This window comes from Myotis nattereri (assembly GCF_964212035.1).
Source record: "Myotis nattereri genome assembly, chromosome: X".
NCBI classification, from domain to species: Eukaryota; Metazoa; Chordata; class Mammalia; order Chiroptera; family Vespertilionidae; genus Myotis; species Myotis nattereri.
In genome coordinates, this window is record NC_138078.1 from 965804 (window position 1) to 992882 (window position 27079).

Here is a 27079-nt window from a genome sequence, read left to right on the forward strand (position 1 = left end):
GCACTGGATGAATCATTTGCTGGTGGGCACACAGGTGAGAGCAGTCAGCCAGGGCGAGCAAGTCTGCAGATGTTTCACTGAAGGATTTCCTTTTTTTTTTTGTAACCTGGATTTTCAGGACATGCAAATCAGGGGGAGCGGACGGCCTCATTTGCATATCCCAAAGGTGAGCCTCCTGGGTGAGCTCCTTCTACCTGCGTGGACCAGCCTCCCCAGGGGGACACGGCGGAATTCCACACAGGCTGCAGTTTGGGGACAGGTGGCAGCCAGGAGAGTCCCATGTCCCAGAATCAGGGAGACACCACCACGGACAGGTGAGGCGGGCAGGTGAGTCGGACAGGTGAGCCGGGGAAGGTGTTTTGTGCCGAGCTCAGCCTATCCAGTCAAGTCTATCCATGCCTGATCTTGTGTTGGGACTGGCCCTAGGGGTTCTGATGGTGACGGTAAGACACCCTTCCGTGATACCCATCAGGAAATTTTGATAGAATAAAGGTTGATTATTCTTCATTCTTCATGGGACCTGGAAATTGAGGCAATGCACCTTACGGTACACAGTAAGCTTACCAGCAGACAGAGAGGAGAGAGAGAGAGAGAGAGAGAGAGAGAGAGAGAGAGAGAGAGAGAGAGAGGAGGAAGAGAGAGACACAGAGACAGAGAGAGACACAAGAGAAAAGAGAGAGAGAGATTGGGCATGGGGCTGGGGTCTTGCTTTTATTGGGGTCTCCTCACTTAGTTTAGGTGCATTTAAATTTGAAGATGGGAATTTATTTAAAGTGTCGTAAAAGGTAAAACAAGTAGCAACCATGACCATTCATGGGAACCAACCAAGATCACTGGTGTGTGACTGGCAGTGTGTGAATTCCGGATAGCTGCTGCCTCTGAAATAAAAGTTTAAACCACTGCCAGGGCTCACACAAGCAAGACGTATGAATAGATATATGAATAGATGTATGAGTAGATATGTGAATAGATGTATGAATAGATGTATGAGCATATGTATGAGTAGATATATGAACAGATGTATGAATAGATATATGAGTACATATATGAACAGATGTATGAAGCGATATATGAGTAGATATATGAATAGATGTATGAGTAGATGTTTGAATAGATGTATGAACAGATGTATGAGTAGATATATGAGTACATATATGAGTAGATGTATGAGTAGATGTATGAGTACATATATGAATAGATGTATGACGAGATATATGAGTAGATGTATGAGTAGCTGTATGAACAGATGTATGAAAAGATATATGAGTAGATGTATGAACAGATGTATGAACAGATGTATGAACAGATGTGTGAACAGAGGTATGAGTAGATGTATGAGTAGATGTATGAGTAGATGTATGAATAGATGTATGAATAGATGTATGAACAGATGTATGAGTAGATGTATGAGTAGATGTATGAATAGATGTATGAATAGATGTATGAACAGATGTATGAACAGATGTATGAGTAGATGTATGAACAGATGTATGAACAGATGTATGAACAGATGTGTGAACAGAGGTATGAGTAGATGTATGAATAGATGTATGAACAGATGTATGAACAGATGTATGAGTAGATGTATGAACAGATGTATGAACAGATGTATGAGTATATGTATGAGTAGATGTATGAATAGATGTATGAATAGATGTATGAACAGATGTATGAACAGATGTATGAACAGATGTATGAATAGATGTATGAGTAGATGTTTGAGTATATGTATGAGTAGATATATGAACAGATGTATGAACAGATGTATGAGTAGATGTATGAACAGATGTATGAGTATATGTATGAGTAGATGTATGAGTAGATGTATGAATAGATGTATGAACAGATGTATGAACAGATGTATGAGTAGATGTATAAACAGATGTATGAGTATATGTATGAGTAGATGTATGAGTAGATGTATGAATAGATGTATGAATAGATGTATGAACAGATGCATGAACAGATGTATGAGTAGATGTATGAGTAGATGTTTGAGTATATGTATGAGTAGATATATGAACAGATGTATGAATAGATATATGAGTACATATATGAATAGATTTGTGAGTACATATATGAATATATGTATGAGTAGATGTATGAGTAAATGTATGAGTAGATGTATGAGTAGATGTTTGAGTATATGTATGAGTAGATATATGAACAGATGTATGAATAGATATATGAGTACATATATGAATAGATTTGTGAGTACATATATGAATAGATGTATGAGTAGATACTTGAGTAGATGTGGGTAGAGACGTTTTTGGCCCTCTCTTTTAAAAAAAATACATTTTTATTGATTTCAGAGAGGAAGGGAGAGAGACAGTGAGAGAAAGAAACATCCATGATGAGAAAGAATCATGGATTGGTTGCCTCATGCACAGCCCCTATGGGGATGGAGCCTGCAACACGAGCACGTACCCTGACTAGGAATCGAACCATGACCTCCTGGTTGAGCCACTGCGGTCAGGTTGCTGTTGACACTACAGTATTATAGATGACTCCCATTTCCTTACCTCTGTCCTACTTCATCGAGCCCCGACCCCTCCTCAGATCTCCTCCACAGTATTGTCTGTGTCCACAGGCTACCCATATGTGCACATTAATTCTTTGGTTCATCTCTTCCCATCCCCTCACCCACTCCCTTCCTTTTGAGATTCGTCAATGTGTTTCTTGTATCCAACTCTCTGGTTCTATTATTCTTTCCATCAGTTTATTTTGTTCATTGGATTCCACATAGGAGTGAGATCATGGGATACGAGTCTTTCTCTGATTGGCTTATGTCACTTAGCATCATGCTCTCCGGGTCCCTCCGTGCTGTCCCAAAGGATACGAGACCCTCCTCCTTTTTCAGGGCTGCATACTATTCCACGGTGTCGCCGGACCCCAGCTGTTTTATCCACTCGTCCGCTGATGGGCACTTGGGCTGTTTCCAGATCTTAGCGATTGTAAATCGTGCAGCTATGAACAGAGGGGTGCACATATTCTTTCTGACGGCTGTTTCGGGGTTCTTCGGATGGATGTGTGAAGGAGGCGATTAGCATGAAGTACCTAGTTGAATTTAAAGGTTCAAACACGGGTAGTGACTTACCGATGGAATTTCATTTTTTTGTTCCTTTTCTTTCACGGCAATGACTTTTGCTATCATGTCCCTTGGTCATCGCAGCGCACCCCCCAAATGTGTAACAACACCTAGCTTTCCTAAAATCGCAAATTAATGGTCTCCCTTTGGACTAATGGCCAACCACAGAAGGAGATAAAGACATCGCGTCTTTTCAGGGGATCCGAGTTCATTCCGCGTAGATGTGGTGAGATTAAACTCCGAGTTTCTGCCTCTTCTTGAGGTTATGTGCTCACGAGGCCTGTCTGAGGGTAGGTTTAGGGACGGAGCCAAGTAACTCACACCCCACAAAGGACCTGGATGGCCCCAGAACTTGGCACAGCTCAAGCTCTTCCTTAACGGGCCAAGAGATACAAGTAATTGAGAGCTTGGGGCTTATGCCATGAGCGTGTCAGAAAACCAGTTTTTAATTGCTGGAAGTAGAGATAGGATCCCCAAATTCAGGGAGCATTTCCAAACGGGAGCTGACTGAAGCAACCCAAAGATGACACACTTTTCTTTCCAGGAGCTTTGATCTTCGGCCAAAGACAATAAGAAGGTACTCAGATCTCCAAGATGACGCTCAGGTATGGGAAGTAATACGCCACCGGGCAAACGCACTGATGCTGCTGGGTAATTTTGTGGTATTTGTGAAGTCAGCTCGATAGCTAGAGGCATGCACTATTGTGCATTCATTATGTGGTTAGCTGTCAAAGTCTACATTGATCTTCCGGGTTCAGTAAGTCCACAATGAAAAAAGGAAGTAGGAGAGATATAGACAATTGAAACAAATAGAAATGGCCAATTTCCAACACACTTATTTTATTTTATATTTATTGATTGAGGAGAGAGAGAGAGAGAGAGAGAGAGAGATATTTGTGGTTCCACTTACTCATGCACTCATTGGGTGATTCCTGTGTGTGCCCTGACCAGGGATCGAACTCGCAACCATGTCATATCAGGACAATGCTCTAACCATCTGAGCTACCTGGCCAGGGTCTGTATTATTTTGAAATGTTGTACAAACAGGAATTGAGATAAACAACGCAATCATTTTGGTGAAGATGAAAGCATTTCTGGAATTATCATGGTTTGTCCATAGACAAAGTCCTGGCCGTAGACTTCTTGTTAACAGTTTTGGCGGGGGTGGAAAGTTTGGGAAAAGCAGAGTTTCAATATTGAGTCAACAGTTGTATCAGAGGATTTATAAAGGGTCTGGGAACAGATGGAGTCAGGGAATCTTTCTATCCTCCTTCCCAGAGTAAATATTTAACGATGGTTTTACATTATGAAGAAAGACAGCATGGAGATGGAACCAATGGATCCAATATCCATTACCTGATATCTGGTAGAGACCCAATAGGAAGAGAAATCCTATATAATAAAACTCTAATATGCTAAGTGTCCAGTCGACTGGCCGCCATTAAAGCAATCAACGGGTAATATGCTAATGATATGCTAAGGCCACTCAACCACTCCCTATGACATGCACTGACCACCAGGGGGCAGATGTTCCGACTGGTAGGTGAGCTTGCTGCTGGGGTCCGGCCGATCCGGACTGAGCGAGACAGGCCGGACACGCCCTGGAGCCTTCCCGTGGTCCCTCCCCAGCTGGCCAACCTCCTGCGTCCTTCCCCGGCCCCGATTGGCGTGGCCTGTGCCCTCTCGCAATCTGGGACCCTTTGGGGGATGTCAGAGAGCCAGTTTTGGCCCGATCCCGCAGGCCAGGCCTAAGAACACCACTGGTGCATGAATTCGTGCACCGGGCCTCTAGTGTGATATATTTCTTAGAAATCGAGACTTGAGCTGGGACTGAACACAATTAGGAAGCGCACTAAATCCGTGTCCAGATTCCAGGATTCAATTTTCTTCCACACCGTCCTTTTAGTTATTTTGGGGCGCCTTTTTCTTTGTGTTTCTGGTCTTCTACCAATTTTTTTTTTTTCCAGCAAAGCTGGTATGGCCACACACAATTACATTTTCACGTGAGGGGAGTCAGCAACACAACCAGTAACACGACCTTATACGTCTTAGCCATGTGACCTTAACCATGAGTCAACAAATTAACCGGGAGCACAAATGCATTAGTCTGTGCAATATCACCATAACACATGTCAGAAATCAGGAAATCGTAAGCACAAGTCAGCAACATAACCACCAACACCACCTCCTCCGACGTAGCGCCTCTCACCCGAGGAGTAGATGCTTCGTCTCCGAGCAAATTTACGATTTCGGATTCCACCTCCTAGAACAGCAATGCGTTTGAGCGTGTTGAGAACCCAGGAGAGCCGGCCCCTGAGCAGGGTGGGTACCGTTCAACAGCCATGAGCGGCATGGACCTGGAGAGAGAAGCCCGTAGGCCCTGTCCCGGGACATGTGCCTGGCGTCCCACCTACCCTGTTGCCTTCACAGAAGGTGACCTCGGCATGGGACATGGACCCTGGAACCATCCAGAAGAGGCTGTTTCCTTACAACCCGTGCTTGTTTTTCAGGAGGCGCTGGGCGTCCCTGTCCTGGATGTGGTTACTCCTCACCGTGGGCCAGTCGCAAAGGGCGGACGATGACAAGCCGAATATCGTCCTGATAATGGCCGACGATTTTGGGATCGGAGACCTGGGCTGCTATGGAAACGACACCATCAGGTGTGTCCTCGAGCCTGGGAGGGTGGATGCCTCTCATGACACCTTCTCCCGTTGCAACGGCAACGTTATTTTGTTGGCGTCGTCTTTGAGGACGAGGTCATAGTAAATGCATGTGCATTTGAGTCTTGATTCTGGACTCATGGTTGTGCAACCTCGGACATGTTGTCTCACCTCTAGTGCCTTAATCTTCTTCTTCTTCTTTTTTTTTTTTCAGTTGATCAGCAGCCTAGCCAGGTTCTCTAGCCAGGATCTCTGTGTTTTATTGTCTTGTTACATCTGTATTTATACCAGTTGATTGCCTTAATCTTCTTATTATCTGTTGAGTGAATAGTACTGGACCCGTGAGTTCCTTCATGAAGAGCACCCACTTAGCCACCTGTCTTGTAGGGAGCCTTCTGTCATGTAGACCAGTGGTCGGCAAGCTCATTAGTCAACAGAGCCAAATATCAACAGTACGACGACTGAAATTTCTTTTTAAACTTAAACTATATAGGTAGGTACACTGTGATTCACTTAATTAGGGCGCTCCTAAGCTGGCCTTTGTTAAAAAACGTCCTCCATCTGATGGAGGTACGTTCGCTGAGGTTGACCCCTTCCAACTCTCCCATCCACACGCGTCTTGTAGACTTGTCTCGTCTATCTCTTTTCGTTCATCCTCTCTCTGCGTCCAAACCATCTCAACATACCTTTCTCCAACCTCGACACTACATCTTCTCTTACCCCACAACGTTCCCTAAAATGAGCTTCATAAACTTCAAGTTTTAAGTCAATTTCGCACTGTACGCGTGCGTATTTTGCAGAAGAGCCACACTCAAGGGGCCAAAGAGCCGCATGTGGCTCGCGAGCTGTCGTTTGCCGACCACGGATGTAGACTATTTCAATGAGTGGTGATGCTTATGTGTATTAAGAAACATTATTGGGTGACATCCTATATCATAAAGAGGTAATATGCAAATGGTCGTAACGTGTAACGACCCATTAGCAGGAGGGTGGGGCAGTGAGCTATGAGCCATGGAGAGCTACAGGAGGGTGGGCCAGAGAGCTGTGGGCAGAGCTGGGCCGGACGACCAGCGAGCTGTGGGCGGAAGCAAGCAGCATCGAGCTACTCGTGCACGAATTCGTGCGCAGGGCCACTAGCTGGTTAAGAAAATGACGTAGGTTCCAGGCCTACAACCCCATAAAACACCATCTGTTTATCATAGTGTGTGTTCATCACCCCAAGTCCAGTATCCTTCTATCACTGTATATCCTCCCTTTCCCCTCTTCTGTCTCCGCCAACCCCTTTCCCTCCTATAATCACCGCACTGTAGTCTGTGAGTTTTTTTTTTAATCTATTTTTAAAATATAGTTTTATTGATTTCAGAGAGGAAGGGAGAGGGAGAGAGAGAAACATCCACGATGAGAGAGAATCATGGATCGGCTGCCTCCTGCACGCCCCCGACTGGGGATGGAGCCCGCAACCCGGGCCTGTGCCCTTGACCAGGAATCGAACCATGACCTCCTGGTTCATAGGTGGACGCTCTATCCACTGAGCCACGCTGGCCAGGCTGTGAGTGTTGCTTTTTTTAAAAAATTATCTTTTCTTAATTCCTTTACCTTTTCCACCCAATCCCCCCAAACGCCTCCCCTCCGACAGCTGTTAGCCGGTTTTCTGTGCCTATGAGTCCGCTTCTGTTGATTTCAGTGAGATGTGAGATCCTATGGCACCTGTCCTCCTTGAATGGCTGGTTTCACTGAGTGTATTTTTACTGGGCAGAATCGTTCAGGTCCTGCGTCCTGATTTGGGGAGCCCAGCGCCCCCCCTTTTTTTTTTTTTGCAAAAGGCGACGTGTTTTAACAAGGGACGTTCTGAGAGAGGGGCGTCGAACCGGAGACGGGACCTCAGAGCTTCCTGGTGGGTCCTGAAAGCCGTCTCCCTCAGCCACGGCTTTCCCACGCTCAGCAGTCCATCCCGATAAGGCGATTGGCTGGGGCTCTTTTGTTCTCTTTCACCCTCTGGCTGTTTTGTGACCTGAGTGTAGAGAAGGGATATTTATCTACCGAATACTCAGCCTTAGGTCTCTAAGTAGGTAGGCATAGCTAAGGTCTCTGAGCCAAAGGCCCTTAAATATACATGTGTACATATATGTATATATATGTATATGTGTGTATAGCAAAGATGTCTAATCCAAAGACATATCTCTCTCTCTCTCTATATATATATATTATATATAATATAATATACATATTATATTATATATAATATATATATCTTTATATATGCACACACATACATATATATATTTAAGTGTCTTTGATTTAGAGACTATATATCTACCCATCTATCTATATCTATCTATCTATCTATCTATCTATCTATCTATCTATCTATTTCTAGCCATTTTGGCTCAGTGGATAGAGCATTGACATGTGGAATGAAGGATCTCAGGTTCGATTCCGATCAAGGGCATATGCCCAGGTTGCGGGCTCGATCCCCAGTCGGGGGCATGCAGGAGGCAGCCGATCCATGATTCTCTCTCGTCATGGATGTTTCTATCTCTCTCTCTCATTTCCTCTCTGAAATCAATAAAAAAATATTTGAAAATCTTTATATATAACTGTAACTATAACTATAACTATAACTAATATAACTATATAACTATATAACTATATAACTATATAACTATATATATATATATATATATATATATATATATATATGGCTAATGTCTCTAAGCCAAATATACTTAAATATATATATGTATATATATATATATGTATGTGTGTGTATATATATATATACACACACACATTCATATATATGTATATATATATATATATATATATATATACACACATATGGCTTCTAAGCCAAAGACAATCTAAGGTCTCTAAGCCAAAGACACTTAAATATATATAGATAACATAACATATTATCTATATATATAAAAGGCCAAGTGACTGAACTACCGAACGAACGGATGACCGAACGACAGTTCGACTGGTCGCCATGAGCACACCGACCACCAGGGGGCAGATGCTCGATGCCGGAGCTGCCCCCTGGTGGTCAGTGCACTCCCACAGCCAACCTCCCGCAGCCCCTCCCCCCAGCCAGCAGCTCTGATCGCTGGGCCGGCCAAGGGACCCTACCCACGCACAAATTTGTGCACCGGGCCTCTAGTGTTATGTATAATATAAATTATATAATATATATCATAATATCGATCTCTATCTCTATCTCTATCTCTATCTCTATCTCTATCTACATCTATATCTCTATCTCTATCTATCTATATATCTATATCTCTATATCTCTCTATCTCTCTATCTCTCTATCTCTATCTCTATATCTCTATATCTATATCTATATCTATATCTATATCTATATCTCTATATCTCTATATCTATCTCTATCTCTATATCTATATCTCTATTTTCTCCCACCCCAATTCTTCACTGTCCCCTCCATCTCTCTTTCCAGGACCCCCAACATCGACAGCTTAGCCAGAGATGGTGTCCAGCTGACCCAGCACATCGCCGCCGACTCCATGTGCACCCCAAGCCGGTCCGCTTTCCTCACGGGAAGGTACCCGATCCGAACAGGTGTGTGAACGGGGGACCCCCGGCCCCGCTCTGCTGTCGTGGTGGAATCAGGGGGCGTGGGCCTTGTGGCTTGACCACGGTGACAGGTTTCAAGGTGCAATCACACACCCCTTCTTGGGTGGGCAGCTCCGGAGGTCAACACCTGAAGCCCCTGGCTCCTCAGGGACCCACATCACCTTGGGTGGCCAAGGGATGTCTTCACCTTCAAATGGCGACCTGAATATCGGTAATATTAAAAGCATAATATGCTAATTAGGCTGGACAGAAAAAAGACCTTCCGGACGTCATTCTAGACGTCCTTCCAGAGGAAGCCATGGCAGCGGGGGCTGAGACAGAGGTGGTTAGGGGTGATCAGGCAGGCAGGTGAGTGGTTAGGGGCGATCAGACAGGCAGGCGAGTGGTTAGGGGCGATCAGGCAGGCAGGGGAGTGGTTAGGGGCGATCAGACAGGCAGACAGAGGCAGTTAGGGCGATGGGGCAGGCAGGCAGGCCAGCGGTTTGGAGCCATAGGTTCCAGATTGCGAAAGGGCTGTCCGACTGCCAGTCCGACTGCAGGGATCCGGCCTAAACTGGCAGTTGGACATCCCCTGAGGGGTCCTGGCTTGCGAAGAGGGTGCAGGCTGGGCTGAGCGACCCCCCTCCACACACACACCCAGTGCACGAATTTCATGCACCGGGTCTCTAGTGTATATATATTAGAGGCCCAGTGCACGAATTCATGCACCAGTGGGGTCCCTCGGCCTGGCCTGCAGGATCGGGCCAAAACCAACTCTCCGACATCCCCCGAGGGGGTCCCGAATGGTGAGAGGGCCCAGGCCAGGCCTAGGGACCTCCCTGGTGCATGATGGGGGCCGGGGAGGGACCCGGGAGGTTGGCCAGCCGGGGAGGGACCCAGGAGGGCTCCAGGGTGTATCCTGCCCTTCTAGCTCAGTCCCGATCGGCCAGCCTCCAGCAACAAGCTAAGCTACTGGTCGGAGCATCTGCACCCTGGTGGTCAGTGCACGTCATAGCGGGCGGTTGAGCATATCTTTAACATATTACACTTTGATTGGTTGAATGGCCGACGGGTCGACAGGATACTTAGCAATTTAGGCTTTTATGATATAGAACTAGAGAAAGAGGAAGGGAGAGGAAGAGAGAGAGAGAAACATCCACGATGAGAGAGAATCATTGATAGCCTGCCTCCTCCACTCCCTCCACTGGGGATTGCGCCCACAACCTGGGCATGTGCCCTGATCAGGAATCAAACAGGTGACGGCTTGGTTCATGGGTCAGTGGTCAACACAGCTGAACCACACCGGCCAGGTGAGATGACGACTTTGTGTGTGTGTGTTAATCCTCACCTGAGGACATTTTTTCATTGATCTTTAAAGAGATTGGAAGAGACAGAGATACACACACACACAGAGAAACACTGATATGAAAGGAATGCTCAAAAATGTTCAATACACCCAGGATCCTAGCATCACTGGAATTGAGCAAAGTCTCGCCACCAGGGGACCCCTGTTGGCAATCTTGGGGTGTTCTTCTGCTCCTGAATCCTTCGAAAACTTCCTTGGCTTTCTTCTGTTCCTTGCCCATGAATGATGAGTTTTTAGTCTCAGGGTGAATGGTCCCACCCACCTACTGGACATCAACGCTAGTCATGAGGGGTTCAAAACCAACGTGTCTACTCTCCCGAGATGCCCCAACTTCAGGTTCTGGCCACGGAATGAGCTAACACATCTGTCCTACAAATAGAACTAGACTCTATTGTCAGGTAAAAAAAAAATTAGTAGGAACACAAGAGTTTGAAGTTCTTATAAGATTTAATTATTTTGTTTTTTTTAAATATATTTTTATTGATTTTTAGAAAGAGAGGAGAAGGGAGAGAGAGATAGAAACATCAATGATGAGAGAATCAACGACTGGCTGCCTCTTGCACACATTCTACTGGGGATCGAGCCCACAACCTGGGCATGTGCCCTGCCTGGGCATCAAACCAGGACCTCCTGGTTCATGGGTCCACGCTCAACCACTGAGCCACACCAGCCCAGCAAGATTTCACTTTTCAACTTCTTTTCTGAGGCATAGAGGCCCCAGTTGAGGGCAGGTGCAGGTTAGATGTTCCATCAGCCATTGTCTATGGGAGCGGGGGACAGTGGGTTGGGGTGTATCTGAAGGTGTCATGGGTGTGTGTGTGTGTGTGTGTGTGTGTGTGTGTGTGTGCACAAGGGTTTAAAGGGGTTTTGCATTAGGGACCCGTGTGAGTTTTGTCTTTGGAGAACACCATCTCCTCCCCCACACCTTGACACCTCTGCCCCGTTCATCCTCTGTCCACCTTCCGAGCTCCCCACCCTCCAGGCAGGACTGTGATGAGCACCTACCTACCCATGGTGTCCACCTGGGTCGTGTGTCTCCGTCCCCTTTAGGAATGGTTTCCGACGGGAACTACCGTGTCCTCATGTCCCTCGCGGCCCCTGTTGGACTCCCGCGTAACGAGACCACATTTGCACACTTGGCCAAGGAGCAAGGATACAGCACAGCGACGATCGGTAAGCAGCCATTGATTGCTCGCTGCCTCCTCCAGGACTCTCTGTCATCATTGCGCTTGGCTCATGGGCGACCTGCAATGAACGAAGCTCCCTACACACACCACACACACACACACACACACACACACACACACACACACACACACAGTGTGTCCTAAATGATATAAACCCATCCATTGCAGACGTAACTCGAGCATGAGGCAAGACCCCTTCCCACCTCACCCCCAGGTCTTTCCAGATGTTCATCGCACATGTTTCGGGATCACCCCGTGTGTCCTTCATCTTTGCACAGGTCAAGATGCTCTACAATAAAGATTTAGGATGGTTCTCTCTCTCTCTCTCTCTCTCTCTCTCTCTCTCTCTCTCTCTCTCTCTGTTATTCTTTGCAGGCTCTGAAATCTCCCAGGGACACACAAATAGTGTGAGCATCATTCGCGTTTTACGGAAGGTCCAGTTTTCTGATTCTGTTAAAATATCTAGACCCTAAAGCAAAATACGAACGGGGTATGTTGCTCCGAAATTTCCAGGTGTCCCGGCCCAATCCCTCTGTCTCAGGTCCTCCCTCATGAAGGTTAATCCACAAGAGAAAACCAAGCTACTCCTTTGCGCCAATGGCCATGGTCTCGGGCTCATTTCATTTCAGGGACACGGCCTCCCACACCGACTGAAACACTGATATTCACGGGCGGAAGGGATGTCAACAATATCACGCACCCCCCCCCCCCCACCTAATTTCAGAGACAAGGAACTTGACCCTTTGCCACGCTGAGTGTCATATGGGATGAGTTAGAACCAGGGTCGTTCAACATTCAAGATGTGTCAAGTTTTCCTGAATCAATCTCTTAGGTCAATGAACTCTAGTGGGAGATCTTTGGATTTCCAATCAGCCAGATATCCATTCATCTATTCCTCTATGCTCAATATATCCTCCATCATTTATCTATATCCATATCTATATCTATATCTATATCTATATCTATAATCTATCTATCTATCTATCCATCTATCTATCTATCATCTATTTGTCCATCCATCATCTACATATCTATCCATCATATATCATCTATCTTCTCTCTATCATTTATCAATCTTTGTGTCTATAACTTATATCTATCTATCTATCTATCTATCTATCTATCTATCTATCTATCAATCTATCCATCCATCTATCTATCATCTCTCCTTCCACTCACATAGTCATCCATTCACCACTCTCTGTCTGTCTCTCTATCATCTATCTATCTATCTATCTATCTATCTATCTATCATCTATCTATCTATCTATCTATCTATCTATCTATCTATCTATCTCTTCTAGCTGACCATCCATCATCTATGTATCTATCTATCACATATCATCCACTTCTCTCTATCATTTATCAATCTTTGTGGCTATAACTTAGATTATCTCTCACCTATCGATTTATCTATCATCATCATCATCTATCCCTCCACTCACTTAGTTATCCATCCACCACTCTCTGTCTGTCTGTCTGTCTCTCTATCTACCCACCCACACAATTCTTTCATCCACTTATTAATCCATCATATCTGTCTATCCATCTATCTACCCATTCACGCATCATCGATATTTCTATTTACCTGCTATCTCTATGCTGTCTTTATTATTTATCTATATCTGTGGCTATAATTAACATCTATCTGTTTATCTATCTATCTGTTTATTGATATGTCCATCGATCAATCTATCCACCCATCCACAAATACATAAATATATCTACTACTCATCTATCATCTATCTCTCTATCGATGTATCTATCTAATCTATCTGTCATCTATCACTTTTCTCTCTATATATCCATTCATTCATCCACGTGCTCATCCATCTACCTTCTATCATATCTTTCTCACTATCTAATATCTATCTACCTACTTACCTACCTAGCCGTCCATCATCTATACTCTACCCTGGCTCTATCATGCACCTATATCGTGACTATTTCTCATTCTCTCTGTGAATGAGAAACCAGATTTTCAGACAAATACCTACAAACTACGGAAGACCCAAAAGTGAGTCTGTGCTGAACGTCAATGTTGAAGGAAAAGAAAAACATGTGCTACTCCATTTTTGTGCGCTGGCTTAGTGTTTCAAATGAAAGATGATCTCATGGTCTTTGTCATATGTGAGCATGTTATGTGTTATCTGTGTGTGTGTGTGTGTGTGTTTAATTTCAGGGAAATGGCATCAGGGCTTAAACTGCAACTCCCGAAATGACCACTGCCACCACCCGTCTCACTACGGGTTCGATTACTTCTACGGCATGCCATACACTCTGTTCGACACGTGCTGGCCCGACCTTTCCCGGGACGCGGAATTAGCCATCAGCAGCCGACTCTGGATCTGTGTGCAGCTGGTCGCCCTGGCCGCGCTCACGCTCGCTCTCGGGAAACTGACTCGCACGCTCTGCGTTCCCTGGGCCCTCATCCTCTTCCTGGTTCTGCTCATCCTTCTCTTGGGCCACTTCTGGTTGAACAGTTACCAGTCGAGCCTGTACTGGGATTGCCTCCTCATGAGGGAGCAGGAAATTACCGAGCAGCCCATGAAGGCGAGAAGAGCTGGGTCCATCATGGTGAAGGAGGCGATCTCGTTTTTAGAAAGGTAAAGATGATTTTTTATTTGTAGATTCATGAAAAGATAAGGGAACGAGTATCTATCTATATATATAAAAGGCTAATTGACAGATCGTCCTGTCCGACAGACCGACCGTCCAACCAACCAACCAACCAACTGACCGGCCAGCTGGTACATACGATGCGCACTGGCAATTTAAAAATAAATGTGGGCTCGCGCGCGTGCGAGATGCATATAAAGTGTTTTTACTCTTAATGTGGTAAACAGGAAGACATTAGAATACGTTGAATCAATTTATCAGTCATTGTTTTCATCCATGTTGCTTTTATACCATGTTTTGGTTATTTTTATATCATAATTTGTTGTTCTTATATCATGGCTTTGTTGTTATATTATGTTGTTATTGTTTATTTATTAGTCATTTCATATATTATCTTCATATACATTTTACTAATTTTCTTTCATCTCTGACACCTCTATTATAGAGAAAGGACAAATAGCAATATTAACATATTTCTTCTAATTAATTTCCTTTCAATGTGCATGAATCCGTGCACCAGGCCACGAGTATATATATATTTTCTGGTGGGTGGAAGTTTATTTTGTTTTTGACATATTTTTGTTGATTTCACAGAGGGAGGCAAAAAGATAGAAACATCCATGATGAGAGAGAATCATTGATCGGCTGCCTCCTGCACACCGCACACTGGAGACCAATCCCGCCAACTGGGCATGTGCCCTGACTAGGAATCAAACTGTGACCCCCTGGTTCGTAAGTTGATGCTCAACCTCTGAGCCATGCTGACTGGGCCAAACTCTTTTTTTTTTTTTTAAATTTAATTTATTCAGGTGACATCCTATATAATAAAAGCCTAATATGCTAAATGTCCGGTCACGCAGTTGGCCATTCAACCAATCAAAACGTAATATGCTAATGATATGCTGAGGTCGTTCAACTGCTCTCTATGACCTGCACTGACCACCAGGGGGAAGATGCTCTGACCAGTAGGTGAGCTTGCTGCTGGGGTCCAGCCCATTCAGACTGAGTGAGACGGGCTGGACACACCCTGGGCCCCTCCCACGGTCCCTCCCCAGCTGGCCAACCTCCCAGATCCCTCCCCAGCCCTGACCAGGCACCAGTGGGGTCCCTCGGCCTGGCCTGCGCCCTCTCGCAATCCAGGCTGAAGGAGACCCCCACCCCAATGCCAAGTGCACAAATTTTGTGCACCGGGCCTCTAGTTGATTAATAAAATTATACAGGGTTCACCCTTTACCTCCTCCCTCCCCCTTCCCATACTGCTGCCTGTACCCATGAGCTTTCTTTGCTTAATCCCTTCAAGTTCTTACCCAATCCTCTCCCTCCTCCCCTCTGACAGCTCTCGGTCTGTTCTCTGTATCCATGCGTCTATCTCCACTCTGTTTGTTGGTATTTATTCATGAGATTCCACCCATAAGTGAGATCCTGTTGGACTTGTCTTTTCTCTGACTGGCTTATTTCACTCAGCACCAACTCTGAAGGTTGGACTAATTCATCTGCAATGCATACACCTTCCGTATATTCATGCACACTGAGAACTGTATTTGCTGGAACTAAGATCTGCAGAAAGAGTTGGCCATCTCATGGCTTCCCTGGGAGGGGAGACAGCGACCGGAGAAATTATAAATCAGAGGGCTTGTCCGGGAGTAGGTGACATGTCAAAAAGGTTGTTGGGTCATCATTAAGCTCGAACTAGAAACGAGCCAAGGAAGACACACCTTCTCTTTGAGTTAAAGGCGTTGAGCACGTATTTCTTTTTTTCCACTTGCTCTTGTGACATGAATCGGGGTTTTATCTTTCTTCGATCGGCTGCTACCCTGATTTCTGGACTTCACAGATAACTTGCGACACATCGAGGGCAGGCTATCTGTATGAGCATGTGATGAGAAAGATTCCAGGTCCATGGTCGGCAAACTCATGAGTCAACAGAGCCAAATATCAACAGGACAACGATTGAAATGTCTTTGGAGAGCCAAATTTTTTTAAACTGAAACTATATAGGCAGGTACATGGTTATTAACTTCATTAGGGGACTCCTAAGGCTTAGGAAGAGCCACACTCAAGGGGCCAAAGAGCCGCATGTGGCTCGCCAGACTCAATTTGCCGGCCACAGGTCTAGGGCCATACCCGTCTCTACTGTAGGGACTTTCCAAGAAGGCATTCTTGAGGAAACAGTATCTTGCCTAAATCTTCAGCCATCAGTAACAGCAAGCTGAAGGGAGGCATTACGGGCAGAAGTGAAAGCTTACGGGAAAAGAGGTGTTTGCCAGCAACGGTGAGCAATTTGATCTTGAAAAGCGATACGCCCGAGGGAAAGCCGGCGTCTTTGATTGTTACGTAAACTTGATTAAGGACATAAAGGATTTTTTTTTTTTTGGTTTTGTTTTGTTTCAAATATCAAGGTCTATCGTTTTTAATTTTTTTAAATATATATATATTTTTTTATGGATTTCAGACAGGAAGGGAGAGGGAGAGAGAGATAGAAACATCCATGATGAGAGAGAATCACGGATCGGCTGCCTCCATCATGGCCCCCACTGGGGACCGAGCCTGCAACCCGGGCCTGTGCCCATGACCAGGAATCAAACCTGGGACTATTCAGTCCACTGAGTCAAACCGATTGACCTGTTTCGGTCTTACTTATCTTTTTAAAAATATATTTTATTGATTTTTGTTTTACAGTGAGGAAGGGAGAGGGATAGAGAGTTAGAAACATGGATGAGAAGGAACCATTGATCAGCTGCTTCCTGCACGCCCCCCACTGGGGATGTGCCCGAAACCGAGGTACATGCCCTTGACCGGGAATCGCACCTGGGACCTTTCAGTCCGCAGGCCGACACTCTATCCACTGAGCCAAACTGGTCAGGGCTTACTTGTTTTATTATTATTATTATTGTTGTTATCATTTGGTTTTTTAATTCTACATCTAAGTGGAATCACGTGATGTTTGTCTTTCTCCGTCTGACTCGAGTCACTTAGCACAATACCCTCTCGGACCATCCGTGCGGTCGCCAATGGTTAAGATTCCCTTCTTCGTGTTTTAGGGCCAACTCACGTTCCATTGAGTATAGGCACCACTTCTCCTTTATTCAGGGACCTGGAGGAATCTGATCATTAGCATCGTCTTTACCCCACAGCCCAGGTGGAGACGACACCCAGGGAGCGTGTGGGAGATGTAGGACCTTATTTGCCTTGGAGATGCGGCTCTTTCTACGGCTGGTTTCACGTCGGGGCAACTCCTCCATTGCCTGGCGCCCTGGCCAAGTTCTAGAAGGACTGACCAAAAGCACCTCAGCTAACCCTTTAGATAGATCAGATGGAAACGGGTGTGGCCACATTCCTCTTCGGCATGTATATTCCTTTCCTAGGAATGCCCGAAAAATGCACCCAGCACAGGGTGACGTAAACCAGATATAAAATGTATAATGGTTCTGGAGCCCAGAGGTCCCAGTCAGACTGTCTGGGTGGGCGGGACGCTAGGCTGAGACGTCTGAGTCAGGGCAAAGTGTGCTGAGCACAGCAGGGATTCTGTTTAGCTCCGTGGAGATTTTTGAGTGCATAGGGGCAAACTCTAAACCTAATCCCAACTCTAAGTCGAACCCTAACCCTAACCCTACCCCTAATCCTAACTGTAACCCTAAACCTAACCCTAACCCTAACCCTAAACTTAACCCTAACCCTAACCCTAACCCTAACACTACCTCCTCTTCTGGCTTCCATTTTTTGCCAAAAATTTCTGGTTATCTTGCCTAGTGGCCACATACTCCTATTTCTCCCTCCATCTTCACAAGTCCTTTCCCCTCCGTGTGTTGGTGTAGCTCCTCACAGCCCTCTTCCTATGAGGACACCCATGGACTCTGAGCCCACCCTACCCCAGTTAACCTCTTCTTAAGGAATTCTATCCCCCAAGACCCTATATGCCCCATAAGATCACATTCTGAGTTTCTATGTGGACCACCTTGGAGGGACACCCTTCCACCCAGTCAACCATGGCCACACTCCTTCTTGTCTTTCTTTCTAGCTTATGTTTTCACCCAGTCTTCACACATTGATATCCTACCAGATAGTAGAAATTTCCCCAAGACTGGGATGGTGTTGTACGCTGCCCTGGTCAGCTGAGGACCTATCCTTCCTGCAGACCAATTGCCAGGACTTGAAGGATTCAACCTCGTTCCCTGTGTCCTCAAATAGAAATCAAAGGTGTGTGGACAGATTGCCAAGATCTATCTGTCCGTGCTTGCTCTGGGGTTGTGAAAGCGCTGATGTTTCTGAAGAACCACTCCGATAAGACCGTATCTTGTGTGTGTCTTGGGGTGTGACGGTAGGCTGAGATCTGGTGAGCCCTGGGAAAGTGCTCCGAGCAGAGCTGGACTTGAGTAATAACCCTGTGTGACCGCTGAGAGCAGTAGGACCCACCCACGTCCTGGCACCTGAGAGGTGGCATCACCCCAAGATGAGAGGCCGAGTCTGGAGGCTGGAGGACTCTGGAATCCATTCCAACCAGGAGAGGGGCTGCCTTTTGCGTGTGTCCCCTCTCATGGGCCGTGACACACACTGGGTCTGTGTTTCGGAGAACAATGTGGCTCCCACTCACGGAGGTTGGGAACTCACTCGCGATGGGCTCGATGTCTTCTCAGGCACCGCGAAGGACCTTTCCTCCTCTTTTACTCGTTTCTTCACGTCCACACGCCTCTCCCCACGACCGACGACTTCATTGGCACCAGCCAGCACGGCTTATACGGGGATAACGTGGAGGAGATGGACTTCTATGTGGGTAAGTGTCAGGATGGAACGTAGAAACGTCAGCATGGGCGTAGCAGGAAGTCCATGTTCACCCTGACTTGACCGTAATCACCTCTTCAACATGGGATGCTGATGGGGAAGCAATGGGCTCACATAGGATTCTCTTTAAAAAAAAAAAAAAAAAAATATATATATATATATATATATATATATATATATATATATATATATATATATATATTATTGATTTCAGAGAGGAAGGGAGAGGGAGATAGAAACATCAATGATGAGAGAGAATCATGGATCAGCTGCCTCCTGCTTTCCCCCTGCTGGGGATCGAGCCATCCACCTGACAGCGAATCAAATTGTGACCTCATGGTTCATAGGTCAATGCTCAACCAACTGGGTGCAAACACGATTCTTGGGGTGTAAGATTTGGGGCATCGTAGAAGAGAAACATTTTTGCAACGAATCCCAAAGGAATGTGCATGCATTGGGACTAACACAGATACCCAAAGCTTCTAATTTTATTTGTTTTATCGGTCCGTTTTCATTGTTTCAGGCAAACTCCTTGCTGCCATTGATGATCTGGGGCTGAGGAATCACACGCTTGTCTACTTCACGTCAGACCACGGGGGACATTTGGAGGCCAGGCTGGGGCACGCCCAACTCGGTGGATATAATGGGATATTCAAAGGTGAGCAGGGAAGATCGTACCTGGGGTGTCCTTGTGACTAGGGTAACTTGTTCATTGTAACACAAGATCCGTGGCATGAAACACGAGACGAATGATGCATGAAACACTCAACAAGATGATTGTTTATTGGACGCTTGGTCAAAACGAAAGCGTAGGGTCCCAAACCCAAGGATATTGACCTTAAATTGCTAACATTTCTAGAAAATATTCTAGACACGGGCCTCCCTGATAGTCCTATGCATGAAAGAGTGTTCACATCAGCAGATGGCTGGAGGGAGGCATTAAATTAGTTGAATATCTGATCATCAATTCCATCCACAAGATGGAATAAGAATAAGAAGAAATATGGTCTACAGAGAGGGCACATAGACGTCTTCTTGGACGTTAAGAAAGCTTTGGGTGCCTTTCCAAGAGATATGGTCTAGCTTCGCTGAGGTTTTTTAATATATATTTATTGATTTCAGAGAGGAAGGGAGAGGGAGATAGAAACATCAATGATGAGAGAGAATCATTGATTGGCTGCCTCCTTCCTGCCCCCTACGGGTTATCGAGCCCACAACCCGGGCATGTGCCCTCACTGGGAATTGAACTGTGACCTCCTGGTTCATAGGTTGACACTCAACCACTGAGCCACGCTGACCAGGCTCAGGTTTTATAATGAAACTCACAACGCCGATTCCAGATCGTGGTGGAACACGTCATCCGTGGAAACATATCCGTGAGCCACCACATTGGCCTGGTCTAGTAACCTGTTTCCTGAGGTTATGAGAAGATTACCTGCAACCTGTTCAGCCCATTTGAACCTCTGATCTGATGGAGACTCTACAGCACTTTGTAGAGACACATGGATTATTAGTCATGCAAATGTGGGTTTTATCGTGTTGCATCCAGTAGGAAATGATTCCTGTGTGAACGAGATGACATCTTTGTGTCACTCTCCCCAAAGGGTGTGAGTGTCTGCAGCTTAGGGCTTGTGCCACCAAACGGTGAGCCTAGGAAGGGAATAAATAAATCATTAGGAGAATTTTACAGTTTTGCTTAGGAGTCCTTTAAAAAAATATTTCCAGACCTGGCTGATTTGGCTCAGTGGATAGAGTGTCGGCCTGCAGACTGAAGGGTCCTGGGTTCGATTCCCGGTCAAGGGCACATGTCTGGGTTGTGGGCTCGATCCCAAGTAGGGGGCGTGCAGGAGGCAGCTGGTCCATGAGTCTCTCTCATCATGGATGTTTCTATCTCTCTCCCTCTCCCTTCCCCTCTGAAATCAATAAAAAAAATAAAATAATAAAAAAAGAATGCTTAAAAAATATTTCCATGTCTGCTTTGAGTAATGTAATGTACAGGTTATTTATAAGAGTTTATTCGAACCCAACGGACGATGCATATTGGGGAGCAAGACCTCAAATGCAGCTTCATGTAGGCATTTGAAATGAAACGAAGCAAACGTTACATTTTCTTTTTAAAAAAATATATTTTATTGATTTTTTTTACAGAGAGGAAGGGAGAGGGATAGAGAGTGAGAAACATCGACGAGAGAGAAACATCGATCAGCTGCCTCCTGCACACCCGCCACTGGGGATGTGCCCGCAACCAAGGTACATGCCCTTGACAGGAATCGAACTCGGGACCTTTCAGTCCGCAGGCCGACGCTCTATCCACTGAGCCACACAGGTTAGGGCGAACGTTATATTTTCAAACACTCTTATCACCGTGAGTATCTTCACTGTGACTTCATTGCTTTGCCCCGTAGGAGGAAAAGGCATGTCCGGCTGGGAAGGCGGGATCCGAGTGCCGGGACTTTTGCGATGGCCCGGAAAATTGCCCGCCGGAAACGTCATTGATGAACCTACCAGCCTGATGGATATCTTGCCAACGGTAGCAGCGATGACGGGAGGCATCGTCCCTCAGGACAGGTGACGTCATGTAATCTGTTCACGAAGCTTCTCTCTACCTTTGTCTTGAGAAGATTCAGGTCCAGGGAGATAAACTCTGTCCTAATGGGTACACTTTCTCTGCGGAACCCAGGTAATTTCAGCCTTTGTCTAAGCCTAAGTCTATTGACAGCTACTCATACGCCGGACATCAATGTTGTAGTTCTACGAGAGGCCCGGTGCAGGGGCCTAAGCCAGCAGTTGGACATCCCTCTCACAATCTGGGACTGCTGGCTCCCAACTGCGTGCCTGCCTGCCTGCCTGATTGCCCGACCACTCCCTTGCCAGCCCAATGGACGCATAACTGCCCTCCCCTGCCAGCCCGATCACCCCCAACTGCCCTCCCCTTCTGGCCTGATCGCCCCCAACTGCCCTCCCCTGCTGGCCTGATCGCCCCCCAACTGCCCTCCCCTGCCGGCCTGATCGCCCCCAACTGCCCTCCCCTGCCAGCCTGATCGCCCCCAACTGCCCTCCCCTGCAGGCCTGGTCGCCCCCAACTGCCCTTCCCTGCAGGCCATCTTGTGGCTGTGGGCACCGCCATCTTTGAAGGCATGGCAGTCAATTACCATATTCCCTCCTTATTGGCAGTGGACGTCGCCATCTTTGCGATGGCGTGAGATGGTCAATTAGCATATTCCCTCTTTATTAGATAGGATGGCCCATCTTCGTCACTTTGTAGTCTTTATTTGGAAGGAAGGTAGAGACAGGAAGGCTTGGAGGTGGGAATATGGCCAATCAAACTCACTCATCCACATAAGAGGAAGAATAATTCCCTACTGTCTGGTGTCCCAGGTGCAGAAGGCTGGGGTGAAGGTCAGACCTTCGGTGGGCATTTTGAACTCTCTCACAAATGTTTTAAACTAGGGGCCCAGTGCACAAAATTGGTGCACAGAGAGAAAGAGTTCCTCAGCCCCGCCTGCACCCTCTCCAATCCAGGACCCCTCGGGGGATGTCCGACTGCAGGTTTAGGCCCGATCCCTCTCACAATCCAGGACTGTAGGCTCCTAACTTCTCGCCTGCCTGCCTGCCAGCCTGATCGCCCCTAACCACTTCTGCCTGCCGGCCTGATCGCCCCTAACTGCTCCTCCCTGCTGGTCTGATCACCCTTAACTGCCCTCCCCTGTCAGCCTGATCACCCCTAACTACCCCCCACCTGCTGGACTGATCGCCCCTAACTGCTCCTCCCTGCTGGCCTGATCGCCCTTAACTGCCCTCTCCTGCCAGGTTGATCACCCCTAATTGCTTTCCCCTGCTGGCCTGATTGCCCCCTAACTGCCCTCCCCTGCCGGCCTGATCACCTCCTAACAGCCTCCCCCCCCCCCCCGCCTGCCTGATCACCCCCTAACAATTCCCCCCTGCCGACTGATCGCCCCTACCCACCTCTGCCTTGGCGCCTGCCACCATGGCTTTGTCCGGAAGATGTCCAGCCTAATTAGCATATTACCCTTTTATTAATATAGACGGAATTATATTGCCTTCTTCCCCTCTCTGGTCACTGTTGACCTAGGTAGGTTTGAAGCTGCTTTTCTGGTTCTTCATGGATAACAGCTCTAAAAGGGAATTCAGTAGATTCAACCGACCCTCACTTCACCCTTCTAAGCCCAAAGAGTTATGTTAATGTTTCTTTCTTTGTATCTTAAAGACGACCTACTTTTGAAAAAAAAAAGACTAGAATCCCAAGCTCATTAGAATAAAAAGGAGGCCTCTATGATTTTTTTTAACATCGGTTTCAGCCAATAATAGAATATACAGGGAGTTCGCCTAAAATAACTGAATAGAGCTCCCCGCTTGCAACAGTATTTATCAAGTTGAGCTAAAAGATCCGTTAAAAAAAGACAATAATGTTAGTGCAAATGTAGTTTTTACTAAGTTCCTAAGCCAATCGGAGTCAGAAAAATAATTGTCCGAGATATTCACGGGGTGCGTTGGTTGACTCTGGGGCAATGGTGGTTCCTGCCTACTCAGCACACTGTTCTCCGGGCCCACGGAAGGTCACGGAAGGTCATGGGATGCGCTGAGCATCCTTCCAACAGCCCCATGACCAAATGCCTTTGCCTCACCTTCTTCCTGGGTGTCTACACTCTACAGGGTGATTGACGGCCGGAACCTCCTGCCATTGCTTCAGGGCGAGACCCAGCGTTCAGAGCACGAGTTCCTGTTTCACTACTGCAGTCAGTTCCTCCACGCCGCCCGTTGGCGCCCAAAGGACAGTAAGTGTACCCCCGCCCGTGAGCCCAACAGATGCCCAGAGTAGGGTCCCTGTAGTCTTGGCAACTTCCTCATTTTTATACCTCGAGTCCAGTCCTCTGCGTCTAGCATCAGCGCTGAGAATACCTTCTCTGGAAAGTTTCTAAGAATTGCTCTCCTTCAGAAAGACAGAGAGACCACTTTCAGAAATATCAACTTTGAGAAATGCTCTCTTTTTTATAACTTTTTTAAATATAATTTTTTTAAATTGATTTCAAAGAAGAAGGGAAAAGGGAGAGAGAGATAGAAACATCCATGATGAGAGAGAATCATGGATCGACTGCCTCTTGAACGCCCCCTACTGGGGATCGAGCCCACCACTGGGGCATGTGACCATGACCGGAATTGGACCCAGGACCCTTGGCTAAGTTGAGACAGACTCCCAGATACAGAGACCAGACAGACAGCTGTCAGAGATGAGAGGGTTGAGGGCTGGGTGAGACGGGTGAAGGGACTCAGCAAAGAAAAAAAGAAAGAAAAACTCATGGAAATGGACCACAGCAATGGGATTGGCTGGCGTAAGTGGTGTGGAGGGAGGTAGGAGAAGGTAGAGGAGGCGTAAATGGTGATGGAGACTTGAGTTGGGGTGGTGAACACACAATACAATATACACATGACGTTTTATGGAATTGTGCACGTGAAACCTCGTAATTTTATGAACCAACTAGAGGCCCGGTGCATGGAGTCATGCACAATAAAAGGGAATGAATTAGAAGGAATATTTTAGAGGCCGGGGAGGGACCACGGGAGGGCTCCAGGTCATGTCCGGCCCATCTCACCCAGTCCCGATCGGCCGAACCCCAGCAGCAAGCTAACCTGCCGGTTGGAGCGTCTGCCCCCTGGTGGTCAGTGCACGTCATAGCGATTGGTCGACCAGTCGGTTGTCTGCCTCCTGGTGGTCAATCAGGGCACATCATAGCAACTGGTCGTACTGTCGAATGGTAGGAGGGACATTTAGCATATTAGGCTTTTATATATATACATGTCACCCCAATACATTCAATTAAAAAAAAAAAAGGTAAGACTCATCAATGTTGAGTCCTGGGACATTATTATCCTAAGGCAGTGGTTCTCAACCTTCCTAAGGCCGAGGCCCTTGAATACAGCTCCTCATGTTGTGGTGACCACCCAACCATAAAATTATTTTCGTTGCTGCTTCATCACTGTCATGTGGCTGCTGTTATGAATCGTCATGGCAATATCTGATCTGCAGGATGGATTTTCATGGTGACACATTGAACATCATTAAAGCATCGTGATCAATCACAAAAGCAATATGTAATGATCTATGTGTTTTCCGACGGTCTTAGGCGACCCCTGTGAAAGGGTTGCTCGACCCCCAGAGGGGTCGCGGCCCACAGGTTGAGAACCACTGTCTAAGGGATTCTGATGTTCCGATGCTCTGAAGATTGGCTGGTATTTGAGTTAACGTGTGTGCAAAGAGAAAGAGCAGAGAATGCCCACGAAGGCAGAAGACGACCAAGTCGATGGGCACACAGGCTGGGTGCCTCAACGGGCACAGGGGCTGGGTGGCTCAATGGGCACACAGGCTGGGTGCCCTGACATCTCCTTTCCTCTCCAGGCGATGCCATGTGGAAGGTTCACTACGTCACCCCCATCTTCCAGCCGCCGGGAGCCCAGGCCTGCTATGAGACCGACTACTGCCAATGTATCGGGGAGAACGTCACCTACCACGACCCCCCCCTGCTCTTCGACCTCTCCAAGGACCCCTCCGAGTCCACCCCGCTGACCCCGGACTCGGAACCGCTGTACGACCTGGTCATCCAGACGGTGGCCGACGCCGTCAAGGAACACAGGAAGACCATCACCCCGGTCCAGCAGCAGCTGGGGCCCGAACGGAACCGGCAATTCGTGTGGTTGATGAGCTGCTGTGGGGTCTTTCCGTTCTGCTTTTGCGACAAGGAGGGTGAGGAATCAGCCAGGCAAGCAGCCATTTGATGGACAGCCGGCCACCAAAGGCCGCCAAATGCGGCCGACATAGGTCCTTTGAAATAGGCAAGGAATGGATGTGAAAGCCAATAAAATTCTCCACCGTTCTCGATGATGAAACACCCATTGGTTGTAATGCCATCCATAACGTTTTGCGGGGGGATTGTTGGTGCTCAATGTTTATCTCATTTCCAACTGTTTGTTTTTTTAAGAATATATTTTTATTGATTTCAGAGAGGACGGGAGAGGGAGAGAGAGAAACATCGGCGATTAGAGAGGATCATGGATCCGTTGCCTCCTATGGGATCGGGCCGAAGCTGGCAGTGGGACATCCCCTGAGGGGTCCCGGATTGGAGAGGGTGCAGACCAGGCTGAGGGTCCCACCCCAAACCCCTTGCACGAATTTCATGCACTGGGCCTCTAGCATATATATATTAATATATATATATTTAATATATATATTAAAACCCACAACTTTTTAAATGTATACATTCCTTGCGTTTTGGTGAAGGTATCATAGGTTGAAACTCCAACCCTTACAAAGAAATTGGCAAGCGACAGACGCCCTGTTCAACGTATCCCCTTGACTTGATCAAGAAACTCACCCCACCTTCCATTAGCGTCTTAAAGGGAATTCCTTCATAGATGCCCCTGAAACAGTAAACGACTTTAGTGGGGAAATAATTTTCTGGTAGAAATAGCTGAGCACAAAAATTAGACAAAGTCAGACAAGCAGAGAGGGAGTCATTCAAGTATACATAGGTTATTACCTGAAGTTTTAAAAGTATATTTTTATTGATTTCAGAAAGAGAGAGAGAGAGAAACATTAATGATGAGAGAGAATCACGGATCGGCTACCTCCTGCACGCCCCCCACTGGGGGTCAAGCCCACAACCCGGGCATGTGCCCTTGACCGGGAATCGAACCCTGACCTCCTGGTTCATGGGTCGACGCTCAATCACTGAGCCACACTGGCTGGGGCCATCTGAATTTTTCTCAACAAGAATACATGAATCAC

At 46.6% G+C, this 27079-nt stretch overlaps 1 protein-coding gene across 2 annotated transcripts; it reads left to right on the forward strand.

Moving 5' to 3' along the window:
* LOC308536209 (arylsulfatase F-like) lies at positions 1–26186 on the forward strand. 2 transcript variants are annotated; one of them, XM_081115292.1, is made up of 11 exons: positions 1–314; positions 3636–3696; positions 5602–5751; positions 9212–9333; positions 11744–11866; positions 14063–14486; positions 19134–19270; positions 19802–19936; positions 21684–21846; positions 23953–24074; positions 25694–26186. In XM_081115292.1, the coding sequence occupies exons 2-11, from the start codon at positions 3686–3688 to the stop codon at positions 26068–26070; spliced, it is 1764 nt and encodes a 587-aa protein (XP_080971418.1). In that variant the 5' UTR covers positions 1–314; positions 3636–3685; the 3' UTR covers positions 26071–26186. The 2 variants fall into 2 exon arrangements, with proteins under 2 accessions (XP_080971418.1, XP_080971419.1); XM_081115293.1 differs by having other exon boundaries at positions 118–327.
* Positions 26187–27079: the final 893 nt, after the last annotated feature.

Coding starts and splice junctions, on each gene's coding strand:
- LOC308536209 (XM_081115292.1), top strand. Junction 5,752..9,211: donor TATGGAAACGACACCATCAG/GTGTGTCCTCGA, acceptor CTCTCTTTCCAG/GACCCCCAACATCGACAGCT. Junction 21,847..23,952: donor GGCATCGTCCCTCAGGACAG/GTGACGTCATGT, acceptor TACACTCTACAG/GGTGATTGACGGCCGGAACC.